Here is a 26100-nt window from a genome sequence, read left to right on the forward strand (position 1 = left end):
TGGGACAGTCCCAGACAAAGTATCAGGGAAAGCGCACTAATTTATGAATCTAATGTGTCACAATAGTTTGCTTCTAGTCTCTGTTTAATCTAGACAGTATTTGCCTTTTTTATAAACTCGATGAACAGGCAGTGATGTCGCTTTTTCATAGAAAGATGAAGAGATAGTATGTGAGGATGCTGTATAGTTTCTAATTACCACTAGAAGAAAATCATATATTTTATCAGTTGAACAGAGAAGGAACTAAATCCCAGTAATGTCTTCAGGGGACGCTTAGCAAATAAGCGTCTCTGTAAAAGGATCCAGGAAAATGTGAAAAACATAATGCGTATATAGATAACAATAACACCACAACTGAGTATAACACTGTAAATACTTATAGGATTCGTTTTCTGTTATTAGCCAGTCCTCTGCTGAGCAGCACCTTGTTAAACATTATTCAAAATATGTCTCTTTTTTCCACACACCCTCTAGAGATCCTACGAGGACTCCTGCTGTCTCTACAGACCCCCATCTCGCTGTATGTAGTAAACATATATGCATCCACACAATTGGTCGTGTCCTAATTATCCACCTGGAGGCGCTGTATCCCCTCCACGTCCACATTCATGTGACCGCGGTAGAGAGGCGGGGTCACAATGTAATAATTTAGGTGCTACAGTATAACCAGTAAAGTGTCTGTGATAACTGAGCGCATCTGTTCGCCGTCGCGCTCTCTTTCCTCTCGCCACGGATCTATAAGAGACCAGTCTCGGATGTCAAATGAAATTTCTAAAGGAGGCGCCGCCAGATGGGACTGAATCTTAACACATTCATATGAGGTGCGTAAGCTTGTGGCATATTAAGACAGGACGGATCTGAACACAGTAAATTCCGGCAATTCTGGTGTGGATTGTCTGAGTGCGCGCCTGTGATGGATGCAACAGGATTATTCTCTGCTCGTACGGAGGAGGTTGTTCTCAGTCCCTGTAGTTTGTGGACCGAGGCGCTGGCCTGTTGCTAGGAGACCTTTTGACAGCTGGGAGCTTTTGGAAAGTGGCAGTTAATGCACTAATGGTGTCTGTTTATCTGGCAACCCAAACCTTCCACCTTCTCCCCAATTCCAGTTCAGCTGCGCGCTGTTTGTGGGTAGATCCTAATTGCCTCTTGTGCGTAAAAGACAACATTTACCACTGCGGTTGTTTTCAGTCAGGAGATTACAGTGTTTTGCAGGGAACAATGGCCTACTTGTTGTGATTATCAGAATCTAAATATATCCACCTTCCGAATATGTTTAATCTTTTCTGAGGACAAAATGACTGGAACTCATTATGTCTCAAGCAGAAGATGTGGGATATGTTTCTGAATCCAATATAATTTACAATCAAAATGCCATAAACTGCCTATGTTGAGGATGTTTATGGAGACCAATGCAGTAATGGCCAACAGAGATATATCAAATAGAGAGAGAGAGAGAGAGAGAGAGAGAAAGACATGGAGTCCTGATTTGCATTCCTGGTGTGATTTACAGAGAGGCTTTTCAAATACATTAGCTTGATTTTCATTCTCTATACTAAAAACCACAGCATTAAAAGCTTATGTAAGTAAAGCGCTGAAATGTGTGCAGCATGTGTTGGCCTGTTTTGGGTTTGGACCACAGGATAAGCTCCTTCTCTCCCTCATCAGTCAGCAGCAGTTGCCTGTGGCCATGCATCTGAAGGTCACTCATACACAGATCGATAACTCTATCTCACAGGAGACTACTCTCAAGAGCAACCAGTAGTACACTCAGCCCTCTACACCTAAGGTGAACCACATATGGGCTTATGGACATGGGCTTCCTCCTATGAAACAGCCATGTGAGAGGACCTGGGTCGACTCACTGTACAGTGAGTGAGTAGTATTTCAGTCGGAGTATCCAGAGCAGGATTTCTAAGTGCGTCTATGCTGACCTCTGTTTCCCTCTCGTGCTACTGAGTATTATGACACAGGAGACAGGGAGGGGTATCAGATTCAGGTGTGTAGCACATTATGTCAAGGTTGTAGCTACACCACAGGGACTTGGTGTAATTTGGACTCCCAGCTTGTTTTGAGAAGTGCTGAGCTTGTTTATTCCCTTCTCTCAAGTCTGGCTGCCTGTGACTGTCGCAACTGCTTTGCTTTATAAGTGAAAAGGCCCCTGAAAGAAAAGATATAAGAATTGTCAAAGTCAAGGCCGGTGTGTCTGAGAAAAGGGAGAAGTCAGAATTAGGCTTGACGCGCATTTGCATCCCTTCACACATTGCACAGGAGGCTGTCACAGTGCGGCTGGGTCGAGTGGATGGACTGAGTAATGCTGACGTGCTGCTCTGTCCTATCAGGCTGATGTATGTTCCCAGTGAGGAGACTACAGTCCTCAGGAGCCACATAGCACCACCCCTCCACCTTCACCACCGTCTCCTCTTCTTTTTCTAGGGGCATGCCTTCTGAACCCAGCCTCAGGTAAGTGGCCTGTCCATATCTACTAACTGCACATGTACAGTACATGCAGAAAAACATACTTAAGTAGCAGTTACTGTATATACACTGAAAAATGCACTGCCTATTTTAACAAATGTAGACAAAGATCCACTTGCTTATGGGACTGAGAGCACTCTTCTTCATTTTAAGATCAATATGTGGTTCAATAAATGTATTGCTAATGTGCAGGTTACACTGGCTTTCTGTTCTTATCGGGTTCATTGTTTGAGTGTGGTGGAGGTTAGACAAAGGTAATCCCACATAGACGAGATGGCCATATATTTTATATTTTTGTTATTGTAAACAAATCCCTTGAAAAGACCAAAACCAACAAGCTGTTTGTTCTTCTCTGTTCTGTCAATACAGCTTGCCTGCAGCTCTCAGCCTCAAGTCCATTCATTCCTGTGTGCTTTTTACAGACGTAAATCTTTAAAAATGGTTATAGGTTTATGCAAAAAAAAGTTAAATAACTTCTTAAAACAGCAGAGCGTTGAAGTACGTAGCAAACTTAACTGAAGTGGAAGTAAATTGTGTATTTTAAGCTGCGAACATGGGGCACAAGTAGCATTTACAGCAGGAGAACAGCAAATGTGGGACTGACTGTAAAATAAATTGCAGTGCTCATGTTTTTCAGACTTACATTGTGAGATCTATGGCATGCAGAAATTAAATGTATCATGCTTTTTGATACACAGGCAACAATTATAAGGGTCAGCTCTTTGCAGGTTTTGGCCTTTTCATGGGATGTGTCGACTTTTTGAAAAATCCCCTTTCCTTTGTAGAAAAGAATTTGTTTTTCCTGTCTTAAAAGCCATCATGTGCAGGATTTTGAACATTTCTGACTTTGGTGCCCAGTGGTAGTATAAAAACGACATTGTGCTACTGATTTGATTTGCTATTGAAAGATGCTGTAACCACCTTGTGGCTTTATAGCAAAATCCCCCTATTTTATAGATCAAAGTAATTTTTCTGGTCACCAGGAGTGTTATTTAACCTGTGAAAACAGTTATATTATGTCTTCCAAGACAGAGAAAAATAATTTCAGCTGATGCCATCTCAATCTTGGAGACCACACTTGCAAGCCTGTGGTACACACTGGAGGTTTGATTTTCAAAAACATCTGCCTCTCGTTAATCAACCAGTTTCAAGTGCTATAATGAATCAGCTTAATCTGATGGAAGTTATAAGATGACATTTTCATCTTTATATTTTTATACATTTATTATCATCATGGGCATAAAAAAAACCCAAAAAACAAAACCCACCAATGGCATAAAATCCTGTAATTTCCCTTCCCACTCATCCAGCACGACAATTTTGTCTTTTTCTCCCGTGGCTCTTCCCTCAGACAGAGTCCAACTACTAAACAAACAGCCTGACTCATTATTCATCCTACCTCTGGCACATATCTCTGTCTTTCTCTCTCTCTCTCTCTCTCACACACACACACACACACAGTCGTGTTTCCATCACTTTTGGGACGTTACATAGACTTCCATTCATTTCCTGTTGGTTTAACCACCACCTAACCATAACAATAAGCACTACTTGCCTAGTCCTAACCCTGGCTGTAACCTGACCCTAACCTCAGCCTAACCTTTAAGTACATCCTCACCTTAATATTTAATGATTTACATTGTGGGGACTTGCATTTTGTCCCCATAAGTGTGGCAAGTCCCCACAATGTGACCATGCAAACAGATTTTTGTCCCCACAACTACAAGAATACGCGTACACACACACACACACACACACACAGAGAGACCCATTATTTCCTCAGTCTTACACCCATTCACCGTGAAGGTGACAGAGCAAGCCTCCTGGCAGACAGCAGCATCAGGAGTGACTGCTCTGCTGCAACTACAAGTGGACAGAGATGGATTTGGATGGACAGGATGGCATGCAGCTGATGGATGTGTACAAGTGGAGAAGGTCTGTGGACGGGCTTGAAAACAGGGTATAGTTGGTGCTACACGCATCCACGGCAATCCATCAGTCAGCCACAATCATGTTCTGTAGACAGTGTGTCTGTCTCATCCACCGTAAAGGATCTGACTTGAGAACTGTGAGACACAGGCTGATGGGCAGAAAATGTTCTTTGTAAGTGTGGGGACATAATGGAAATGTCATTCATACCAACAAATCTTGTGTGATCAGTAAAGTGTCACTAGACTACACCTCTGTTATTATTTATTATGTATGAGTAATAGTTGTTTTATTATTATTATTGTTAAGAAATCCCTAATATAACCAGTGCCTTCTCTCATCTATAAATCCATAAATCCACTTTAACAACATATCTTCTTTGTACGTGTGTGTGTGTGTGTGTGTGTGTGTGTAGCAGTAGGGAGATGCTGACAGGACAGAGGCTCTGTCAGTCAAAGTCCCACCAGGACTCGGTCCTCTCTGCCCTCAACCAGCAGAGGAAGGAGGGCTTGCTGTGTGATGTCACTCTGGTCGCCGGAGAGCAGAAGTTCCACGCCCACAAAGCCGTCCTGGCAGCGTGCAGTGATTACTTTAGGGTAAGCCCAGGACTGCATACTTAGAATATATGTCAGTATTTTACAAATGAGCACAGGACGATAATGCGGGTTTGTGATTAAACACACACTTCCTTTCATATATCCAGTGGTGAAACTGATACAAAGGATTTGCACAAGATGATGTTTCTATAAAAAGCAGGTATCAGTCAGGCAGGGTAGGGCTCGCCACTGATGGAGGTGACAATAACATGTTACGTAACCATCTTCAGGACTGGTAGACTGTTGAAACCTGCAGCTCCACAGCACAGATTAATGGAAGGTTCCACAAAGGTCTAAATCTTGTTTCGGGGTGCTACTGTGCTGCCAAGAAAAAAGAAACTTAATTTTAAAAACTAAATTTTGAGATTTTTTTTATGAATGTGTGTTTTGCTTTTGTGCAGTCGCTTCAATCTGATCTCAGTTAAGCCACAGAGGTGAAGGTAGACACACACTGTCAGACAGCCAGACAGGAGATGGGCTGCACACAGAAAAGTGCGCCGCTGAGATTTGATCTCGGGACACTGAACAGATTAGGAAGTAGAAATTAATCCCTCTTGAAAATGAGAGGCAGATTAAATATGCCCAAGTTGCCCAGGGATTATTCCTTGTGTGTGTGAGTGTATGTGTGTAGGTTATTTTTATTCCTCTCTGCAGAGAGTTGAGGGTGGGCGAGCCACACTCCTCTCCTCCTTTTGTTCGTCCTCCTCACTTTTGTTCTCCGGCTCCGTTTTTTAAATGCCGCTCTTTCAAGTCCCAGCTGAGCCGAGGCAACACTGTTGTTCCAGTACTGGGATTATTAGATCAGCCTGTTACAGTAAACAAGAAAACTCACTCTGTTCCCCTGTTCTTCTGTGGGGGCTTAACAACATTATCTTCAGTTTGTCATCTGACTCCACCACTGGGTTTCATTTAGTTCATTTACTAAGGAGATGAAGGTGCCTTGTGTCATGAATAGTCACTGTGTTCTCTCTCTCTCTCTCTCTCTCTCTCTCTCTCCACTCAGACACACATGTAGCGGTGATTATAACACATTATCTGGCCCAGCAGACACAAGAGATTGTAATGAAATACCTGAGCAAGCGTGGGTTGCTTACCTAAGAGTTGCCCTGAATGTGTCACCTGCCTCTTCCAATGCCGTCACATTACTGAGACGTACGAAATCAGTTACGCCAGTGTCACAAACCACCTTCAGCAAGAGCGCCCACTCACCCACAAACACGCACACAAACGCACACACACACAATGAATCGCTCCTTGCTTTCTTTGTCATACAGAGAAATATTGTCTGCTAGCCCTGCAGTCAGGACAGAACTCATATCAAAAGCTATTATTGTCTTAAAGAAACATTTCAGGCTGTACACACAACCTGTACTCTATACAGCTCTGTTTATACTTTAAGACAGGACTATTTTAAGATGGACTGTGTTTTATAATATAACTTGCAACTGATCACTCTTTTGTGCCTTCCAATACAGCTTGATTTGCTAATGTGGTCTACAGTAAATCAACCAACAAGGGAAAATTTAGTGTACTGTATTCCAGTGTAGTGTATTGTGTTACACTCACCTCAAAGTAATCTGCCAGTATATGGAGAGACATTCAGCTTTATAGTTAGTGCCCTGTCTCAAATTGAAACTTTGTGGATTTTCCTTCCAAGTATTTGCAGGGGCAAAAACCTGTCAACCTTTCAGGGCAAATCGCTTGTCTTTGCAATACTGGAAAAGCAATACAGAGCTAAGACCAACTGATATCTGACCAGCATGGGTTTGCACATTATATCTGTATGCTGTAGTATAGAGTGTTGATGACACCAGTTTGTATTTTTCAGTTCTTCTAAGCTGTCTTAAAGGTTATCTAGAGCTGTTGTCATAGCAACAAATTCATAAGCTTAAGCCATAAAAACTGCATAGTCATCTCAATCATGAAAGCGACGGTTTAGGGTGAACGCCACACATCATCTCTTTTCAGGATACAAATGAGGGTTGATGAGTGGAACCAAGGACATTTAGCTGTGACGTTATGTTTGGTATTTGACTTCAAAAAATCTATAATGCACCCTGAACTGTTGATCAGGTCACTGATCAGCAGTGATCTTAAAAATTAACAGCTGACCCTTGGACATTGTTTTCTGTGTAATGACTTAAGGCTTCAGTGTCGTACATAAAGATTAAATATAGCCAGTGGCCCTCAGAGAGCGACTAATATTTTGTTCAGACATGAAAATGACCTCACTTAAGATGGTAATGTCTTACTGGGTTTGAAGGCGTCACAAGTCCTCTGGTGTGATCACAACAAGCAGACACACATAAAATTCTGCTGACAGGTCAGGCTAACTGCAGCGCTGCACCCTCACTGCAGCATCATGTGAAAAGACTGCAGTGAGCGGGGCTCTGTGGCTCAATATGTCCCTGTGCTGGATCTATATCCCAAGTCAGAGGAGCCATCCGTCACCACCAGTTCTCCCTCAGCTCCTCCACCAAGGTCAGGAGCACTCATGCTGGAGGCGAACAGCTTTGCGAGAGTGTCCTCCCTCAACCTCTCTGCTCACACTCAAACACACTAACATGGACATGCAAAGTGTAGGCAGTTTCTCTATTGCATGTACTCTCCCTTTTACGTTCTGCCTGTGTCTCTGTTCAACTTGTGTTTAGCCACAGGCCTTCCTGTGCTCAGTGGACCAGTGGATTTTTAATTAGCACAGTGGTGAATCAACAAGGCTGAACTCTGAGAGGAGATGTGCAGGCCTTGGTTAAAACTCAGTGTGGCCTCAAGTCAACCCTGTCATGTGCAATTCAGAGGGGCTATTCGCCAGAGGAAAGTAGGGGGTGGGGGCGTCAGTGCCTGGTTAAAGTTCATTGATGCTATGATTCAGGGAGAATTGAATTGAGTTTTTGGAGCAATGAATGTTGTTTTTGTGACAGAAAGACATCCCACGCTAACTGGCCGGCCGGAGGGCCTTCAAAGCTTACAATTCTGTTATACACCAGTCTCTAGAGATAGTGCATAGTGACTGTGCTACAAACTGCGGCTGTGATTTAAGAGATATGTAAAAATGCAAGTTAGCTAGATCACTATCCTGAGGCAAGGAAACTGTATGGAAGGGACTCTGTCTACAGCAGCTACAATTATTTTTCAAAAGCAATTTATGGTGTCTGTTTGTCCCATTACAGTCCAGAAGAAAAATATTATATATAAACTTAACCCATCACTGAGCCATCACCCTCCTTTTGCTTTTCTTTTCCATGCTGTTGCACTCTGCTGGTTGGCCCTGATCAATGCCTCTGTCATCCCCTCATGGTGTGACACCAGTCAATAGCTTTGATTAGCAAGCAGCAAGCTGGACTCACGCACAGCAGGGCCAGACTGTAGGCACTGCGTCCACTGTTTTCATTTCACACGGAGAGTGACGCGCACATGTGACTGTGTTCTTGTATGTGTGTGACAAAAGGACAGAAAGGCAGAGAGGCTGTATCGCAGAAAGTACTGATTGTGCTATTTATTACTGCTGACCTCTGGGTTCGAGGCAGGTAAATCAATATGGAAAGGCTCCAGGATGTTATGTCTGGCAAGGTTTGATTAACTACAGTTTTTTCAGCACATACGCATGCAAAACCGAGTTCTCATTCTGTTAATACTGCAACAACAGATATAATATGATACAGAGTCAACACTAAAGGAGCAGGATTGATTTTACCATCAGTGTCTGATTATTGGGCATCTTTTAATGTCCCATGGCCCAGTTTTTTTTTCTCTTTTTGACCAGAAACAGAAAATCCCAGGTAAAATATGTGTGATGCAGCATTCGCTCAGCCCACATCCATGTTTTGACTGTGTGTCATCAGGCTATGTTCAGCTTGTGCATGGTGGAGAGTGAGGCAGATGAAGTGACTCTGCAAGGGGTGACCAGCATTGGACTGAAACATGCATTGGACTTTGCCTACACTGGACAGGTGAGTCTGAGCAACAGCCACCACAGCTGAACACACACAGAAAATGGCATCATCTGCAGAAAACTACTTTATTTGGAGGTGATAACTGGGAAGTGCTGTTAAAAACTACTTACATTTATAAAAGAGGTGGTGAGAGACTTCAGATCATCCAATTACAATTACATTCAAAACTTTAAGTAAATGTGAGTACAAGTGTAATATCGGCAACTTTATTTATTCAGAAAATTTGCTAAAATTTTGATTTAAATGATTACAGTTGTGTATAAAATGGACTGGACTTTTGACAGGAGACATTGTTTTCTTACTATGACCTAATATGTATTTAATCAGTTCTTGAATCCTGCTCTTTCTCAAGTACATAGGAGGTACTTGACAGCTTAATCAGGCCTTATATCCATACTGCATCTACAAAAGTTAACCTACAGCAGCTGACCCAGCTGGCATGATAGGCAGATTGCCAGTGAACCACTCAGTAGTTGTGTGTTAAGCCTTTCTCCACCAGTCATCAAGGAATGGAGACATAACTAACTTTACCAAGGACATATGTGACAGGCTTTACTTGATATGCCAACTTTGACGTGGCACATCAAGTGTTGGCCAACAGCAGTTGGCCAAACAAACAAAAGAATTGCCTCAGACACCTTACACAATAAAGACTAGCTTTTTGCTTGTAACATCACCAGCTGACAACATCCTCACTAACAACAACCAGCTAATAACCTGCTAAGCTAACTAGCAGGTTGCCTACACTCCTTGACACTTAGACTACAAATTGGAACTAACCATCCATCCATCCATCTTCTATACCCGTTAGGGTCGCAGGGGGCTGGAGCCTATCCCAGCTGACTACGGGCGAGAGGCGGGGTACACCCTGGACTGGTTGCCAGTCAGTCTCAGGGCTGACACACAAAAACAGACAACCACACAGTCACACACACCTAGGGGCAATGTAGAGTAGCCAATTAGCCTAATGTGCATGTTTTTGGTATTGTGGGAGGAAGTCAGAGTACCCAGAGAAAACCCACGCAGGCACAGGGAGAACAGAAACTCCACACAGAAGAGCCCAGACCAGGATTTAAATCTGGAACCCTCTTGCTGTGAAGCAAGGCGGGGTGCCACAGCTAGAACTAACCATTTTAGAGAATTGTCAATTTCTTTACATACAGAATCTCTCTGGATATAACAAGTTAATCCAGCTTTTATCAAAAAATAGAAAGTTTCTGTAAAATGAATTTGAATATAACCAAAAAAAAAAGGAAATATGAAATTAAAGTAAAGCATGAGTATTTTAGAATTATACTTAAGTTACTTTTCACCATTACCAACTATGTCACTAAAACAATTCAAAAGAGGGGATTTGCACATTACATTTAACCTCATCAGCAGAAGCATCTACCGCTGCATGCCTTTGGATACAGTGTTACTCGGGAGTGTGCAGGTGCCCTATCACATTTTGCCATTTGTGGTCACATTGCTGCACATTATTCACTCAATAAGAAACAAAATTAAATAAAAAAAAACACAAGTAAAGAGCCCAGTTTTACATATCCATGCTAAAGCAGCGAGACAGTCATATGAGTGAGGCCACAATTCTTGCCCTCTCATCTCACGGGCAAAGAATAAGTGTGCGATCATTTTTAATAAACCTCCTTGACCTTGTTAGTGCCAGCAATGCTCGCTCCAATAAGCAGCCCAGCGGCTTATTCAGCACACTGAGAGGCCAGGAACTTTGTAATTACTCCTAATTTTGTTTCCACAGTGGAAATGAACAAAGTATGAGTGGTTGGATAGTGTAAGTAGGTCAACAGCAGGCTTGCAAGCCGTCCTGCTTTGGTTGGCTCAGCTCCTGTCTGCCCAGAAGAGATGATAGCAGATGAGATGAGGGCAATATGCTTATCCCCACACCGTAAATAATGACCTACTAAAAATCCTTCAGCCACATGTCAGAGGCCAGCAGTGTGGGTGAGGAGACATGCTGCCACAGGATGCTTTCAGGCTGGAAGTCAGTTAGCAACTTCGGTGACATTTTTCGAATAAAAGACCACTATGTCAGTTAAACACCAGAGACAGCCTGCAGTGCTCCTGCAGCTTTATTATCCACAGACAAGACATTTTTAAGACTGTAAATCTCATTTTTCTACACTGAAAGAGTGAAGGGAGTCTACTATGGTCAGATCCTGGGCAGAAGACTTGTCTGTTCTGCCATACAAGCTTCTCCTATCATTTTGCCTTCTTTTCCAGGTGCAGGTTCGCAAGTAACAAGTGCAGTAAATGTCGGTTTACACAAGAGCTCACTGTACTCCCACACTGAACCTGCCACAGTGTTATAAAACTGACTTTTGCTGTGTGAGGTTGAAGTGTTCTATCTGTAGTGGGCCTCAAGAGGGGAGGGGAGAGCAGGATATGGAGAGTGCTCACTTACAGTCATTCCAGTTTTCATTTGGGGTTGCCTTCATTGCTGTTGCTGTCTTCCAGGATGCTGATTCAGTCAGAGAAGGAGAAAGAATTTGTGTTTGTTGTGTTCCATCAGCAATATGCTTCTGTCTATATTCATTCAATGAAAGCAGCGATGATGTTTAGAGAAGGTTCGAAGCACAGAGTTTAGTTTTCCTCTTACTTTATATTATGGTTGGTCAAAGACTTTATTTTCTTACTGAGGCTCAGTGCATACAGATTCTAATGGTGAAAGCACAGAACCATTTACTGTACTGCTGCTTTTCAACTTAATATAGTGAGCTGATGGAAGCTCATAGATTGTGCTGGTTGTGCCTTGCAGGAAATCACACTGTAACAAATGTGTGGATGCAGCTAACTGCAGGAAAGAGTTTTCTCTAAGTGGTTTTAGTTACAGAGAACAGTTACAGAGAAAATATTTAGAATAAACAAATTACTTGATCATTTCCAACAAACTGTGTAAATGGATGCTGAAGTGGTCAAATATTGTGTGTATGATGTGCAGCATGGCATGTAATTAAGCATAGAGGCTGACTAAAATGTTTTTTGCATAGGTTACAATAGCCGTACAAAGGTTCCCCAAACAGTAATAGTTTGTTTCTGTTCAGATTATCTCCATGAAGATTAAAATCTGCTTTTGTTTCTCTGTTTTCTGAAATCATATATAATGAGTGGGCTGTGGCAAAAATGATACCCATGAGCGCTGCTTAACAATATTCAGCCCACTGCTGTATCAACAGTAGTGAGAAGTGAGGGAGACAAATGATGAAGTCATGTTTTCTCACTTTCACTACTGATGCAGTCACGCCTCTGTGGCTATGTAGGGCAGTGCTGCTCCATGGATTATCAAACGTTTGTTCCTGCCCTTTAAGACGATACCAAATTTCATTTGGTGTAGGTGAGTCTGCTGTGTGAGAGGGTAACATGGGGTATGTTTAGTCTGACTGGGCAATCACTCCAATTATATATAGAATACATAACGCCATGTGGTTCTGTTAGTGTGCTGAGAATAGACACAAAAAATAGCTGGTTACCACCCATTATAAGCCTCACGATATGATATCATTATTATTATGAGTTTTATGTTGAATGCATATGGGTGGGTATTATGGAGGAAACAGAAAGATGCTATGCTTTCAGCTGCTGTTCATTCAGGTCAACAGGAAGCATTTTTGCGGAATCAGTGCTGTAGTAATTGCCTGAATATGATGCTTTGCCGGAAGGATGATGACGATGAAGCATCCAGCACATTGGTAGAGCAGCTCTTATTATTCTGTTCAATATGTCAAACTCATTTTTCCTGTCTGTACTGCACCATCAAAAACATTTTAAATGACATAATAATGTATGAGAGATAGAATTTTAAGTGATTTTAAATTAAAACGCAAAAACAAAAAAGGAAAGATAAATAATCAAATTAGATATTCATTAAAGTACACTGCCTTTAAACTACACTGGTTTTAAACTTCAGTGAGCTTAGCTCAGGTCACATTGGTGCTTTAGGGAGGTACAATATTTAGCATGATGACCATTTTAATAAACCAATTGAAATGCTGAGCTTATAATGGTGTTCTCTTTCGGTTCATCCTGATAGAACAACAACTGACCAATAGCATAAGTTCATCACTCACACAGTCAGGGACAGACATTTGCCTTGACTGAATTGGCCCTGCTTTGCTATGGTCCAGCCAATAGATCAACAAGACTGGATGTAACATGCTTTGCTTCTCTAAGGGCGTCATGCATTTAAGGGTAAATAATGGCTAATGGCTATGGGTAATAATGCCTAAAATATGAAGAAAATATATCTCACTCAGTATAACACAACTGCAGTGGAAGAGAGACCAGTGCATAAAACCTAAAATAAAATGAAATCCAGTCACCTTGGTTATGTCCTTTGGGCAGATCCTGCTGGAGCCGACGGTGATCCAGGACGTCCTGTCTGCAGGCAGTCACCTTCAGCTGCTGGAGCTCCTCAGCCTCTGCTCCCACTACCTCATCCAGGTACACACACTGTGAGCTGGAGACATGGAAGTGAGATAACCGTTACACACTAGAGGTCCCCTCAGGTTGGTGCCAATTCTGTAATATTATGTAGTTTTGAGAGGAGTGTTCCACTCAGGAGCTGTGGAATGATTTAATCCTGTCTACAGGGAGTATCAAGGAAATTTACAAACCGGCCACTTAACTTGAAGTGGAATAGCTTTTATGTTAGGACTCATTTCACATGTTTATTGAAGCGGTATGAGAGTACAGTTCTCAACTGCTCTAGAGAACAATAAGTATCCCCCATTAGACAAACAGCAGAGCAACATGGACCAGGATTTTCAGGTGATGGAAGTGCCATGTCTTTGATATGGAAAATGATGGACTCCAATTTTACATAAGGATAATGGAGAGAATATTGAGACTGGCTGCTTAATTTTTAATGACAAATTACTGTTGTGGCCTCTTCATCTATTCACCTGCAATGGACTCAAAGACTAGTAAAATACAAGGGGAACCACCAGCAGGCTTTACCAATATTACTTTTACAGTGTGTTTTCTGTCACATGAGTCAAACACGTGCTTGTGGATATACAAGATGCTGACAGACATCTGGATAAAGTGTCCATGTCCAAACATAAACTGGAAATTCCAAAACCAATATCATAGCGGTGTGTAAATGAGCATTGCTTATGAGCATCCCTTTCTAATTTCTGTATAAAAAACAGTGAAGAAACAAAGGACACTGGTGCTCAATAAAGAGATAGTTCAACATTTAAGGAAATACTCTCATTTGATGTATTGCTAATAGCTATACAACCCCAATTCCAAAAATTTGGGACATGGTATGAAACATAAATAAAACAAAAAGGTTGTGTACTGCTCAGAAAACACCTGTTTGGAACCTTCCACAGGTGAACAGGTTTATTGGTAACAGGTGACAGTATGATGATTGGGCATGAAAGGAGCATCCTCGAAGGCTCAGTTGTTCATAAGCAGGGATGGACTCCACCACTTTGTGAAACACATGACTGCATAAAGGATGTTACTACATGGGCTCAGGAACACACCGTAAAGCCGTGAGCAATCACAGGCTGTTTGCAAATGATTGCATTCTGTTCTGATTTATATTTTACCTAGTGGCCCAACTTTTTAGGAAGCGCGGTTGTACATTATGTCCAGCTCTCATCAAGAACTAGGCCACTCTGCTGTGTTTTGCAAGTATTTTATCACTGAGACTAAGATGGATCTGTTGGAACAGGGGCAAAATCAGCCTACTGTCCTCTTGGTATGCTGCCAAAAGCTGCTGTAGATAAAAACAAATCAGGCTGAGGCTGTTGCAGAGCAAAATCACTCTTTGATCCAAAGTGTTATATGCTTCTCTAGAATTCATGCATTTTGCAGTGGTTTTAAAATAACTTAATTACATGCATATGCATTCTCTGTGGTGCTAATTATATATACTTCCACGGCTTGTGCATGTCAAATCCCTGGCACTAGGCTGTCATCATTTTACACTGTCAATTTACAATCCATGTCTCTACAGTTACATCTCAACTGTAAAATTAGCTCGAATGTGCCATCTGGTGGTTGCAAAATCCACATCTCTATTGATTTGTAGTGACCAGTCCACAACTCATTAAAAACAAAACAGCAAAATCCTGAATCAGTCATCGATTTTTGAATTTGGTATGTAGTCAGAGTGCATAATGACCAATAACTTTACACACTGCAACAATGGACTGAAAATCAGATACATCAGCCAGTCAGGATCATTCACCTACAATATGAGGATATTGATGCGCAGAACTAAGTTAATTGAATATTGATGAACTGCTTGTTTCTACACTTGCTCTGTAGAACATTATAAATCAACGTGAAATGATTGTAATAAGACATTTTGACTGGTATGGATGTGTCATAGTTGCCGTGGTGTCTGTATCATCATCATTCTAATAGTCAATGAAAACCTTTAATCTCATTTGATTTAAATCCTTAAATCTGATATTTTTCAAAATAAAATACACACTACCTACTTTTTTCCTGGAAAACAGTAGTAATGTGATGTAGTAAATGTCCTACGTTTACTATATTTCAGCAGGCTGAACAGCTGTAGAAGGGGATGCCTGTTTGTACTGGATGCACTGAGGGACTGCCAGAAGATGGCAGTCTTATTCCGCAAATCAGGCTTCATTGTCTTTTATTTTGCTCTTTCATCTCCCTTTTTTTCTGTCTGTCTCTGCATTTGGCATCTGTAATGTTGTCATTTAACTAAGATATATACATATATATATATATATATACGTATATATACACATACACCCTTCAACTCCTATAGATGAGTTAAAAAGAAAACTAACATCTATAAAATAATTAATAATTAAAATTTCTTGTAAATATGATAAAATAGAATCTTATATATGATTTTGGAGAATGTGCACATTTGCTTATATTTATATTTTTATGCTTGCGTACTCACCCTGCAGGAGCTGAGCAGTGTGAACTACCTGGAGCTGTACCGCGTGGCCGACCTGTTCCACCTCCCCGCCTTAGAGGAGGCTGTGGTGGGCTTCCTGGTGGAGCATTTGTCTGAGCTGAGCCAGAGCAGGCAGGACGAGGCCCTGCAGCTGCCCTACCGCCTCCTCAGGGAGGTGCTGAAGAGCGACCACCTCACCTCCCTGAGCGAGGAGGAGATATGGAAGGTTCTGGAAATATATGTGTGTGTGTGTGTGTGCGTGTGTGTTTAGAGGTTTGGGATGCAGTATTAATGTGTGAAAATTTTGTGTTATGGTAATATTTTGATGAAAAGTAAAGTGAGAAACAATCATCTCACCTTGTAAATGTGAACACATTGCATCTTTGCATCATACTATTCTGTATATATCACACACACACCAATAAAAATGCATGAAACACATAGTGTACACATAGACTACTAAACAACAAATGAAACAGTGCCAGCCGCATTTCCTATTTGTTTATATTAAGACAGATATGCTAAAGGATGACTCTTTCTGACTGTGTGTGCGTGTGTGATAGACACATGTGTGATGCACCCATGACCATGCATTCGTGTGAGCGTGCATGAATGTGTGGGTGTGGATGTGTCATGAACTGCCAGGATTGTAGAGTGAAGCAGCAGTGCGAGGTGGGGACTTACTATTTTGACTGTTCATTTGCACCAATCAGCCCTCCCCCTCCCACCCTCCTCCCACCTCTCTCCCTCTCTGTCTTTCTCCTCTTCTCTTCTCTGATTAGGCCCACCGCGGCTCCATCAGGGCCCCAATCCCCCAGCTGTCACTCGGCCGCCCGTCTGATTGAAAACAATCAGGCCTCTGATGGCACAATTACCCTGACCCTTTAGCCAGCCGCTGCCGCCATAATCAGCCTCTGATTAGGCTGCTTTGGGCCTCCTTCACTTCGCCCAGAAGGTTAATTTGGGCATCAGACGGAAGCGAATGGCAAGCGGGGGCTGTCGTCCAAAAGGGTGGGGGGGTGTACTCGCCAATACCGGACCGATATAGCTTAGCCGTCAATCATTGTCACTCAGAGTTTTCTTAGAGTCCCTCACGCTCTGGAAATCACATTTTCTCTGGCTTTGTTTTTTTTCCTCTCTCTTCTTTCTTGCCATCCTTTGCTCTTCCTTTCTGTGACTTCCCCCCCTCGCTTTACCACTCTCCCTCACTATCTCTTCCCCTCACTCTCTCTCTCTCCCCCGTCTTTTGTGGCCTCACTCTCTCCTTTTCACACACACACACACACACACACACACACACACACACACACACAGTGCAGAGGGGAAGGAGGGAGAAAGAGTTGATTTATTCTGTGCCCTGAGGAAGTTGTGTGATGCGGCGTGACCTTCACAGTCAGCTGCCGTAGTACACGCGCGCGTGCGCACACACACACACACTCAGAAACGCACACACATAGACTGTCACTTCAGAGGGATGAGGAGGAGAGAGGCTGGGTGAGCGGTAGAGAAAGCGAGGCAGAGGCAGGAGAGTGGCACAGATACCACAAAAAGACAATCCTGACTTGCATGTTTGTTGCATATTTACTCCTTTAGAGGACTGAAGGGGAAATAAAGGAAAAGCTGTTCAGTCCACACTGAGTATTTGTCTGTACATCATGCACCAAATGCTGAGTTTTTATTTCTGGTGTGATATTGTGAATTTTGTCTGATTCGTGATCGTTGGAAAACAACACATTTCCAGTCTCCACTTCCCCAAAAGCTTGCCTTTATCCAGCTCTACCAAGTTCTCCATCTCTGCACAGATTATGTTACAAACCACTTTGTTTTCCTAATAATGGTATCCGTGATCTCCAGTCATCTCGCCCACATTCACACCTCGTTGCAGCTAAATAACCTTCCACTACTCTCGAGTTCAATTAAATCCCTTCTCTGCAGCCCAGTCCGCCTGCATTAAACAAAGAAGGGTGCCTGTGGATATTTACAGTCTGTATTTTGAATGCCGCTGATTAATAAGTACTTGTGTGTGTGTTGGCAAGTACGGATGCAGTGTTGGCTTGCCTCAGTCTTGCCGTGATAGCCTATAGGTGTCTAGAAAAATAATTATGATTAGCAGTCCTACACTCATTTGTTTTCTCAGATTCTCTCGTTTTTCTGCCTTTTTCCACCCATTCCTCTAATCTTTCCTTCTTTTCATGCTGACTGCTTGCTGTCTCTTGCTTCCCTTTACTCTCCTCTATTCCTTCACCCTCCTTTAAGGGACTGTATGATTTTTTTTTGGCTGAGGAGAGGGCTGACCCTTATGTTTCAAGCTTTTTAAAGCGTTTCTCAATGTTTTTACTATTTTTTTGGACTAAGAAAAACTCTTAACCTTCTCAGTCTAACTTGTCAATAATAGAACAGCACTGAGTTGGTTCAATTCATTTTATGAATAATCATTCAAAGAGAAAAAAACAAAGATATAATTTGAGATAGAGTACAATTTAAACTATAGTCTAATAAAACAATAAAGTTGATATGGTCATTAAAATGCGCATTAAAATGTCATCCGTATTTGCCACATTTATGGCAGTCATAACAAAATGATGAATATTATAGTGAATCCATTTTTTTAATAAAGACCTACTAACCAATCACTAATGAGTAAACTGTAACACTGAATGTGAAATATAGACTGACTTTTCAGTACATGACACATTTAACTTGTATTTATTTATCTATCTTTATTTTTGATTTCTTTCATGAAGCTGGTAACAGCTGTCGATGCAGTCCATAACTCAGCTGACACAGCTCTTCTCTTCTCGATCTGCCTCTAGCTGGTCGTTCTGTGGCTTGAACATGACTGTCGCTACCAGTACACTGAGGATCTACTCCAACACGTCCGCTATGGCCTGATGGATGTCCCCACACTACACCACCTTGCCCGTAGTCACCCTCTGGTCCAGTCCAGCCCTACCGCTGCTGCCCTCGTGGACGAGGCCCTGGACTACCACCACGCCACCTTCGCTCAGCCTCTGCGCCAGTCTGCCCGCACCAGGCCCCGTTTCCAGTCCCTCACTCTCTACATAGCTGGTGGACGGAAGCGGGAGGTGAGCAGAGTCAGGGAGCTGCGCTACTTCAACCCGGCTGCGCAGGAGCACGTACGCGTCGCAGGCGGCTCAAACTGGAGCGAGCTGGCGCCCATGCCCACTGGGCGCAGCCACCACTGTGTGGCTGTAATGGGGAACTTCCTGTTTGTTGTGGGTGGAGAGGTAGAGCACGCCACTGGGAGAACATGTGCAGTAAGGACTGCTTGTCGATACGACCCCAGGGGTAACTGCTGGACCGAAATTGCCTCCATGAAGGCCTGCAGAGAACACTTTGTCCTTGGTGCTCTTGGTCAGTACCTGTACGCTGTGGGGGGCAGGAATGAGCTGAGGCAGGTGCTTCCATCTGTGGAGCGCTACTGTCCCAAGAGGAACAAGTGGATGTTTGTCCAGCCGTTCGACCGCTCACTGTCCTGCCACGCTGGCTGTGTGGCTGACAACCTGCTCTGGGTCTCAGGTATACAGTGATGAGGAGAAAGGACTCAAAATACTCACAGACTGTCACATATGTATTACATTAACTCATATTCTACCCATACATGCTGAAACACATTTGTACCAAAGTCTTTTGTTCTGTGACAAAAGCCAAGAGTTTTGTTCCTTTGTATTACAGGTGGGGTGACGAACACAGCTCAGTACCAGAATCGACTGATGGTGTACGACCCAGAACAGGTAACTGAGTGCGTATGGCCATCGTGGTCATCATCACAGTCTAAAATCAGGGCAGCAATGTGTTTAAATTTATCCACGTGTTAAGTGTGCAACAGTGTTACCAGTTTACCATAAACACGTTGGTCTGATGTTCTCAAGTGTTGCTATAGTATTGACCCTTTAAGGCTGCTTTCCCTTCTCCATGCATCTTGCAACTAGATGAATTTTGTGCCAGAACCTCCCACACTAATTTGGTTGTCTGACTCAAAACTGGCTTTGTGTAACCCATCATATTACATGTATAAGTATATGCATTTTATTGACTTAATATTGCAGTTTATGTGATAGAATTATACTGTATCACTGTTTTCTGTCTATTATGGATGTAACTACTGTTGCTCTCTCCTGTTTTTTCCACTGATAGTCTTTCTTCATCTGAATACAGGTGCAAGGATAAAGGGAATCCTATTCAGATCCTGTTCTGACAGTTAATGTTGTTAATGTAATGAGGTGATGCAGTGCAATAGTCTATGCTTAAACAGTCAGCGTAACAGTGATGGCTTTTTTCACATTAATGCAGACATTATGGTCACTGTGATGAATTACACAACAGGCAGGTGACAAGCGTCCGCTAATTGATTTTCACTCCCCATGTAAATAATTGGAAATCAGTGGCAATGTGGAAAACAAGAAAACTACATGCTAATTTGAAACTCTGCAGATTATTAAAGTATTGTATTTTGATTTGTATTTAATTACTCGTGTTCATTTATAGTTCTGAAAACAACCTTTTATCCTAAAGGCAAAGTGAACAGTCATATATACACAAACACCTTTGTTTTGGTGGAGCCTTCAGTGTATGATAGATGAAGATGGATTTATTTAAATATCATTCCTGTATTTGCAGTGCTCACACACATCTAACTGTAGTGGAATGCAGTAAGCTGCAGTTTCTGTTTGTGTATGTATATGAGCCAGCTGTTAAAGAGGACTGCATTTCGGTGAGGCTGTATATGGAGGTATGCAGTGTGTATATGTGTACGGTGCATATCCATATGGGTCTGTGTTTGTGCATGTCGGCGTGGAAGCGAGGGAATGAAGAAGCGAGCGAAAGAGAGAGGGAGAGAGTCTCATTTGTATTCACCATGAATCTACGTTCACCTGCCAGAGCAACAGCAACCCCCCACCCACTCTACCCTCAACAGATGGCCACCCGTCAGCTCCCAGCAGACACACACACACACATGCACACTCTCATTCTCTGCCTCAATCAAACACTCACACGCGCATGCACACACACACACTCGCACACACTCACTGACACAAAATAAGCTTCGACACACTTAGTGAAATGAGCAGGGATCCTCGGTGTAAAATGGAGTGGCTGAAACATATGATTAGAAATAGGGAGGGAAGTCATTAGTACAAACCAGAGCTCCAGTGTCACGTTATTTATCTAGCACTGAGCATACATCAATTACCCATGCATGGATATGCTTAAATATTAATCTTCTTATTCATCCTCCTTTCCTTGCCACCCTCTCTGTTTCACTCTCCCTCCCTCCTCGTACTACATCTCACCTCCCTCTCATCTGCATCCTGTCATTTTCTTCCTTCTTTCTCACCTACCATCTGCTTTTCCCCTAATCCATTCTCCACCACCTTCACCTCCTTTTCAGGACCAGTGGTTGGCCCGCAGTCCCATGTTGCAGAGGCGAGTCTACCACGTCATGGCGGCGGTGAGGAGGCAGCTCTACGTGCTAGGCGGGAATGACCTGGACTACAACAACGACCGCATCCTGGTCCGCCATATTGACTCCTACAACATGGACCTGGACCAATGGACACGCTGCTCCTTTAGTCTACTCACTGGTGGGCAAAATGAATAAGTAACACATGTGATCATGCATACACTTAAAATTGATGCTGTAGATGATTAATCAGTTGACAGCCAGGAGGTCAACCTTCTGGTCTGTATACTTGAAACACAGATGGACATTAAAATGCTGCAAAACCAGCCAAGATTGATACCATTCTTGTATCTGTGGGCTAATATGAGACCTTAGCTTAGCTTGGTACAAAGATTGGAAAACACAGGGGTTCAGCTAGCCTGGCTTGAATTTCCAGTCTGCAGTTTTACAGTTTAGGTTGGCTGTTGAAAAAAGTCTTAAAGCTTTTACCCCACACCAAACAACAGAGAGATATTACTGACATGTTAATATTGCTGAGCACTTAGCAGCTCAGGAGCCAGAGATGTGTCAGGAGTTGGTGGAGAGCAAAATGGAGCTAAAAGCGGAGTGAATGTGGGATTGGCATTCCTCAGGTGGTCAACTTTATTAAAGTGCCTCTTATAAGGCGCTGAAAACGTTCTCAATCTGCTTCTGTGAATGACAAGGTCCTCAAACAAAACTCAATTTTATTCAGTTGTTGGATTGGATTCAGTTTTGGATATTTCACATGAGAAAAAAAGATGATCATTCTGTCCAACAGTCAGGATTTAGAAGCATTTGAATCAAAATGTGAGGACAGTTGTGGGGTTGTTGCTTATGATACTATGCCACTGGTTAAATGTGATCAAACCACACCACACAGTCTTGATGAAGCAGATTATTTTTTTTTTCAGTTTAAGTCCTAAAACGTACTTACTTACTTTAACTTTTAGGATTGCAGCTACAGAGATATTATTCAATGCTTTAGTGTGAATTTATCTCAAACGCTCATTAGATAAAAACACAGCACATAATGCCTTCTTACTGGTTGTGAGTAGGCAGCAGGATGATATACTATGAAAACACATATATCTCTACTTTGGACCTGTGGGCATGCAACATCTGTAGCCTTAGTGCTGATGGAGGTGGAATGGAGTACCACCTCCACCAGCGTGGACCTAGAGGCACTAGAGACATAATTTATTGTGAACATACTGTACTGTACTGTAGGATGTGCGCACATTCTCTCAGCTTGTGTTTACAGTCTTCAACCAAGGCTTACAAGGTTTAAAGTTCAGGTGACTTTACTATTCTTCCCTCCTTCTCTACTCCTATATGACTTTCCTCTTTTGTTCTAGGATCTTCTCCTCTTACCGTAAAAGTTTAAGGCAAAGTCACAGGAAAGACAACAGGAACTCAATCTTGGCTCTCCATACACTGCTGCCCTTGCACCATCTTTCTCCATTTATCTCCCTTGCTCCCTCTCGGGGGACATGGAAGTCATATTGTCAGAATGCCCTCCGCTTGGCACAGTGAAACATTGTGCCGGCTCTGTCCTCCTCAGGTCAAAATGAGTCCGGGGTTGCCGTCCACGATGACAGGATCTATGTGGTTGGAGGATACTCCATTTGGACCAATGAGCCTCTGGCATGCATTCAGGTGAGAGATGTGGCTTGTGGATTTCGCCTCAAAACAGTTGTGACATGTCAGAATTATCAGATTAAGTGAAATGACGTCAGCTTTGATAATGTGCTGTTCAGGCAATGAAATGAAACAACAGCGTACTAATTATAAAATATCTATTGAACAAGTAGCAGGTACTAATGGTGTGAAATGATTTGTTTTAATGCCGTCTTCATGTACTGTCAAAAAAGTTAAGTATTCAATATAGCAAAATAATAAAGGTGTTTTTAAAAATAAATAAATAAAATAGAAGTGACTTTCAAATATTTCTGAGAAAATGTGACTGTAGGGTGAAGAGTACGGTTGAAGTTTCATAGTGATAAGTTATTCTGTTGTGCTTTTCATACTTGTCAGTGTGCTCTGCAGTTCCTGATTTCTTGCTAAAAAATGCTTGTGCGCTGGAGACCTTCACTCTAAATTGTTACCAAAAATGTATTCATGCACACAGTATTCCGAGAATCTGAGAAGAAAACAGACAAACTTACTTTCCAAGTTTTGTGTTTGTATGAGGTGGCAAAGGTTGTTATAGCATGTACATTCATCTTTATCTTTGGAAACATAAAACGTAAGTGTCCATAGAGGAGTTTTAGAATGTTCAAATCGGTCAACATGTGAGGCTACAGGACATATTGATGGACAGTTTCCACCTCGGAAAAAAACTCTTTGGGGCTTTTCCATGTCATAGTAAATATAACCATTGTCATTAATGTGTTAATGTAGTGTTGCCACTGGTGCCCTCTGTTTTATTTTATCCAAGTCAAAGAGTCTGCAGCCTCAACTGTAAGGCTGTGCTTTAATGTTTTGATCTTAATGCTAAGCAGGTGGAATGTTAACCATGTTTGCTTCCTTAGTTTAGTATTTTTGCTTGCTAACATTAATGAAAAACAATTGGTACAGCTGAGACTGATGAGACTGAGACCGACAGCAAAATATCTGTTGAACAGAAATTTTGACCTGATGGTGCTAGATCAGGAGATCCACCAAAATGATTAAAATTCTTCCTGAATATTGCATGAATACGTGTACCAAATTTCATGACAGTCCATCAGATAGTCTCACGGTGGTCGGAGAGGGAAAAGTCAAGGAACTGATCCTCTGGGAACCTGTTCGAAATCTCATGGCACCAGGATTGTCCGTGCATCTTCTAGTAATATGCAGCTGAATGAAAAGGGACTGGAGCATGCTGATCTGATTCTCAGCTTTTACTTGTGTAAACAGACAAATGTTTCGACACTGCAGCGTCTCCAGTGTTAATAAGGTTCTGGAGACATTAACTTCTTCTTCTGCAGAGAGGCATATTAGATGCACATTCTTAAGAAGAATGAAGAAGTGAATTTCTCATGTTTCTTGGTAAAATCTGTCCATCTTGACTGTGATGAATGCAGTAATGTCCAAACATTAGTTTACACTATTATAAGCTGCAAATCAATCCATGTGCTCCAGTTTCTTTTTTCCCTTGGAACTTGGTGATATTTCAGTCTGGACCAAAGCGGTGAACTGACCATCAGAGACTAACTTTGTCGTCCCCAGAGCCATGCCACTATAAAATGATGTACTTGAAGGTAGTTTGAGGGAAAATCTCATATTACCGTATGAATGTCCTCTTTCCAGGTGCTGGATCTGAGCACAGAAGGGAAGGAAGAAGTTTTTTACGGGCCAACACTGCCATTCGCCTCCAATGGGATAGCTACTTGTTTCCTCCCTGCTCCTTACTTCACCTGCCCAAACCTGCAGACTCTACAAGTACCCCATCACAGGATAGGTGCTGTTTAAACCACCTATGAACAAAATGTCAGAAAGCATGGACACCGGAGAATGGAGGAGCCTGAAACTAAACTCTGGACTGCCAGTATTTGCAAATATAACTGACAAAAAATGTAACTTGATCACAGTACTGCCATCACACTGTCACACTAGTGCACAGAGATTTCTTGGAGTCCCAAATGTAATAACAATACTTTCCTGATCTACAAGGGCCATGTTATTCTGCAAGCTTCTAGGAACCTGAAAAACAAGCAACTTTCTCAATAATACAGCATATCTGCAGTATTTCCCCAAAGACCGAGACTCTGTTCAAGATGTCCGGTGAAGATGCGACGAGCAAGGTAAGAACAAAATAACTCCAGAGGGATTATAATTCCCTAAGAAGACAGGAACAAAATGCCAATCCTATTACCAATTAAGTGTGGCAAGCAGACATTATTGAATTGCTCAGATGTCTGTGGGAGTTCAAAGAAACTGTCCTTTTTCTAACCCATTATAGGGCTGTAGGAGCTTTTTGCTTGTATAACATTTCCATCAAACCTCTATAATCACTTTCAGGCTTGTTTTCAAGATATCGACGAAACCCGTTTTTTCTTGACTCGCATGTACTTTGAAATTACAGATTAGGTTAGCAAGTGTCAAGGGCCCGAGGCTGAAGCTCATCAGTGCATAAATGACCGTGTAGTTTTATTTTTATTCAAATAAGGCAAAAATTATACAGCAGTGACACACCACCTTAGGAGTGTATGTTATGTGAGATTTTTATTATGCTCAGGACCTAAGACTGTTTATGTTCAATTGAATGTCTCGTCACTGTCATCGTTTGGAGAACTTATGTTGAATATTCTCCAAAGTGTGAATATAACATTATAATAACATTTCCTTAATGCTGATTTTCAAAATATTTAACTTTGACCAAAACAGAGAAAATGTGATACTTGCACTTTCTCCATCTGTTCAAAACATGTGTCTGAAAGAATACATGTAACATTTTCAGAATAAAGAAGCTAAACAAATAAATGACAATGCAATGCATTTCAGGACTGTTAATGACTATATGATGGGAAGAAGGTGAATCATTTAGAAGCAAGATGACTAAAGACTAGTATAAAGAACTGCCTCTACTGCCTTTCTTTGCCCGTGATACTGCTGGAGAAAAGGAATGCAGTACAGCAGAACGCTGCTCAGATGAAGGGATGTACTACAGTTTGATAAGGCTGGAAAATGACTAGCAATGACAGAAAATGGGACGTGGTGATTATGGGAGACAGGAGTGAGACTTCATGTGATTAGGTGCAAACTAAAGCCGGATTGCAAGAGATTGCTGCGACTTGGAAAGGCAAG

The 26100-nt window shown here is 42.1% G+C and overlaps 1 protein-coding gene across 7 annotated transcripts; it reads left to right on the forward strand.

The window, feature by feature from the left end:
• The first annotated feature begins 601 nt into the window (after positions 1 to 601).
• Positions 602 to 25776, forward strand: klhl32 (kelch-like family member 32). 7 transcript variants are annotated; one of them, XM_046400296.1, is made up of 11 exons: positions 602 to 821; positions 2434 to 2460; positions 4820 to 5000; positions 8843 to 8950; positions 13310 to 13408; positions 15877 to 16092; positions 18680 to 19406; positions 19563 to 19621; positions 21280 to 21472; positions 22874 to 22968; positions 24604 to 25776. In XM_046400296.1, the coding sequence occupies exons 1-11, from the start codon at positions 817 to 819 to the stop codon at positions 24763 to 24765; spliced, it is 1872 nt and encodes a 623-aa protein (XP_046256252.1). In that variant the 5' UTR covers positions 602 to 816; the 3' UTR covers positions 24766 to 25776. The 7 variants fall into 7 exon arrangements, with proteins under 7 accessions (XP_046256252.1, XP_046256253.1, XP_046256254.1 ...); XM_046400297.1 differs by having other exon boundaries at positions 4823 to 5000; XM_046400298.1 differs by having other exon boundaries at positions 603 to 821; positions 2269 to 2460.
• Positions 25777 to 26100: the final 324 nt, after the last annotated feature.

Source organism: Scatophagus argus, chromosome 9 (genome assembly GCF_020382885.2).
Source record: "Scatophagus argus isolate fScaArg1 chromosome 9, fScaArg1.pri, whole genome shotgun sequence".
In the NCBI taxonomy this organism is placed as follows: domain Eukaryota; kingdom Metazoa; phylum Chordata; class Actinopteri; family Scatophagidae; genus Scatophagus; species Scatophagus argus.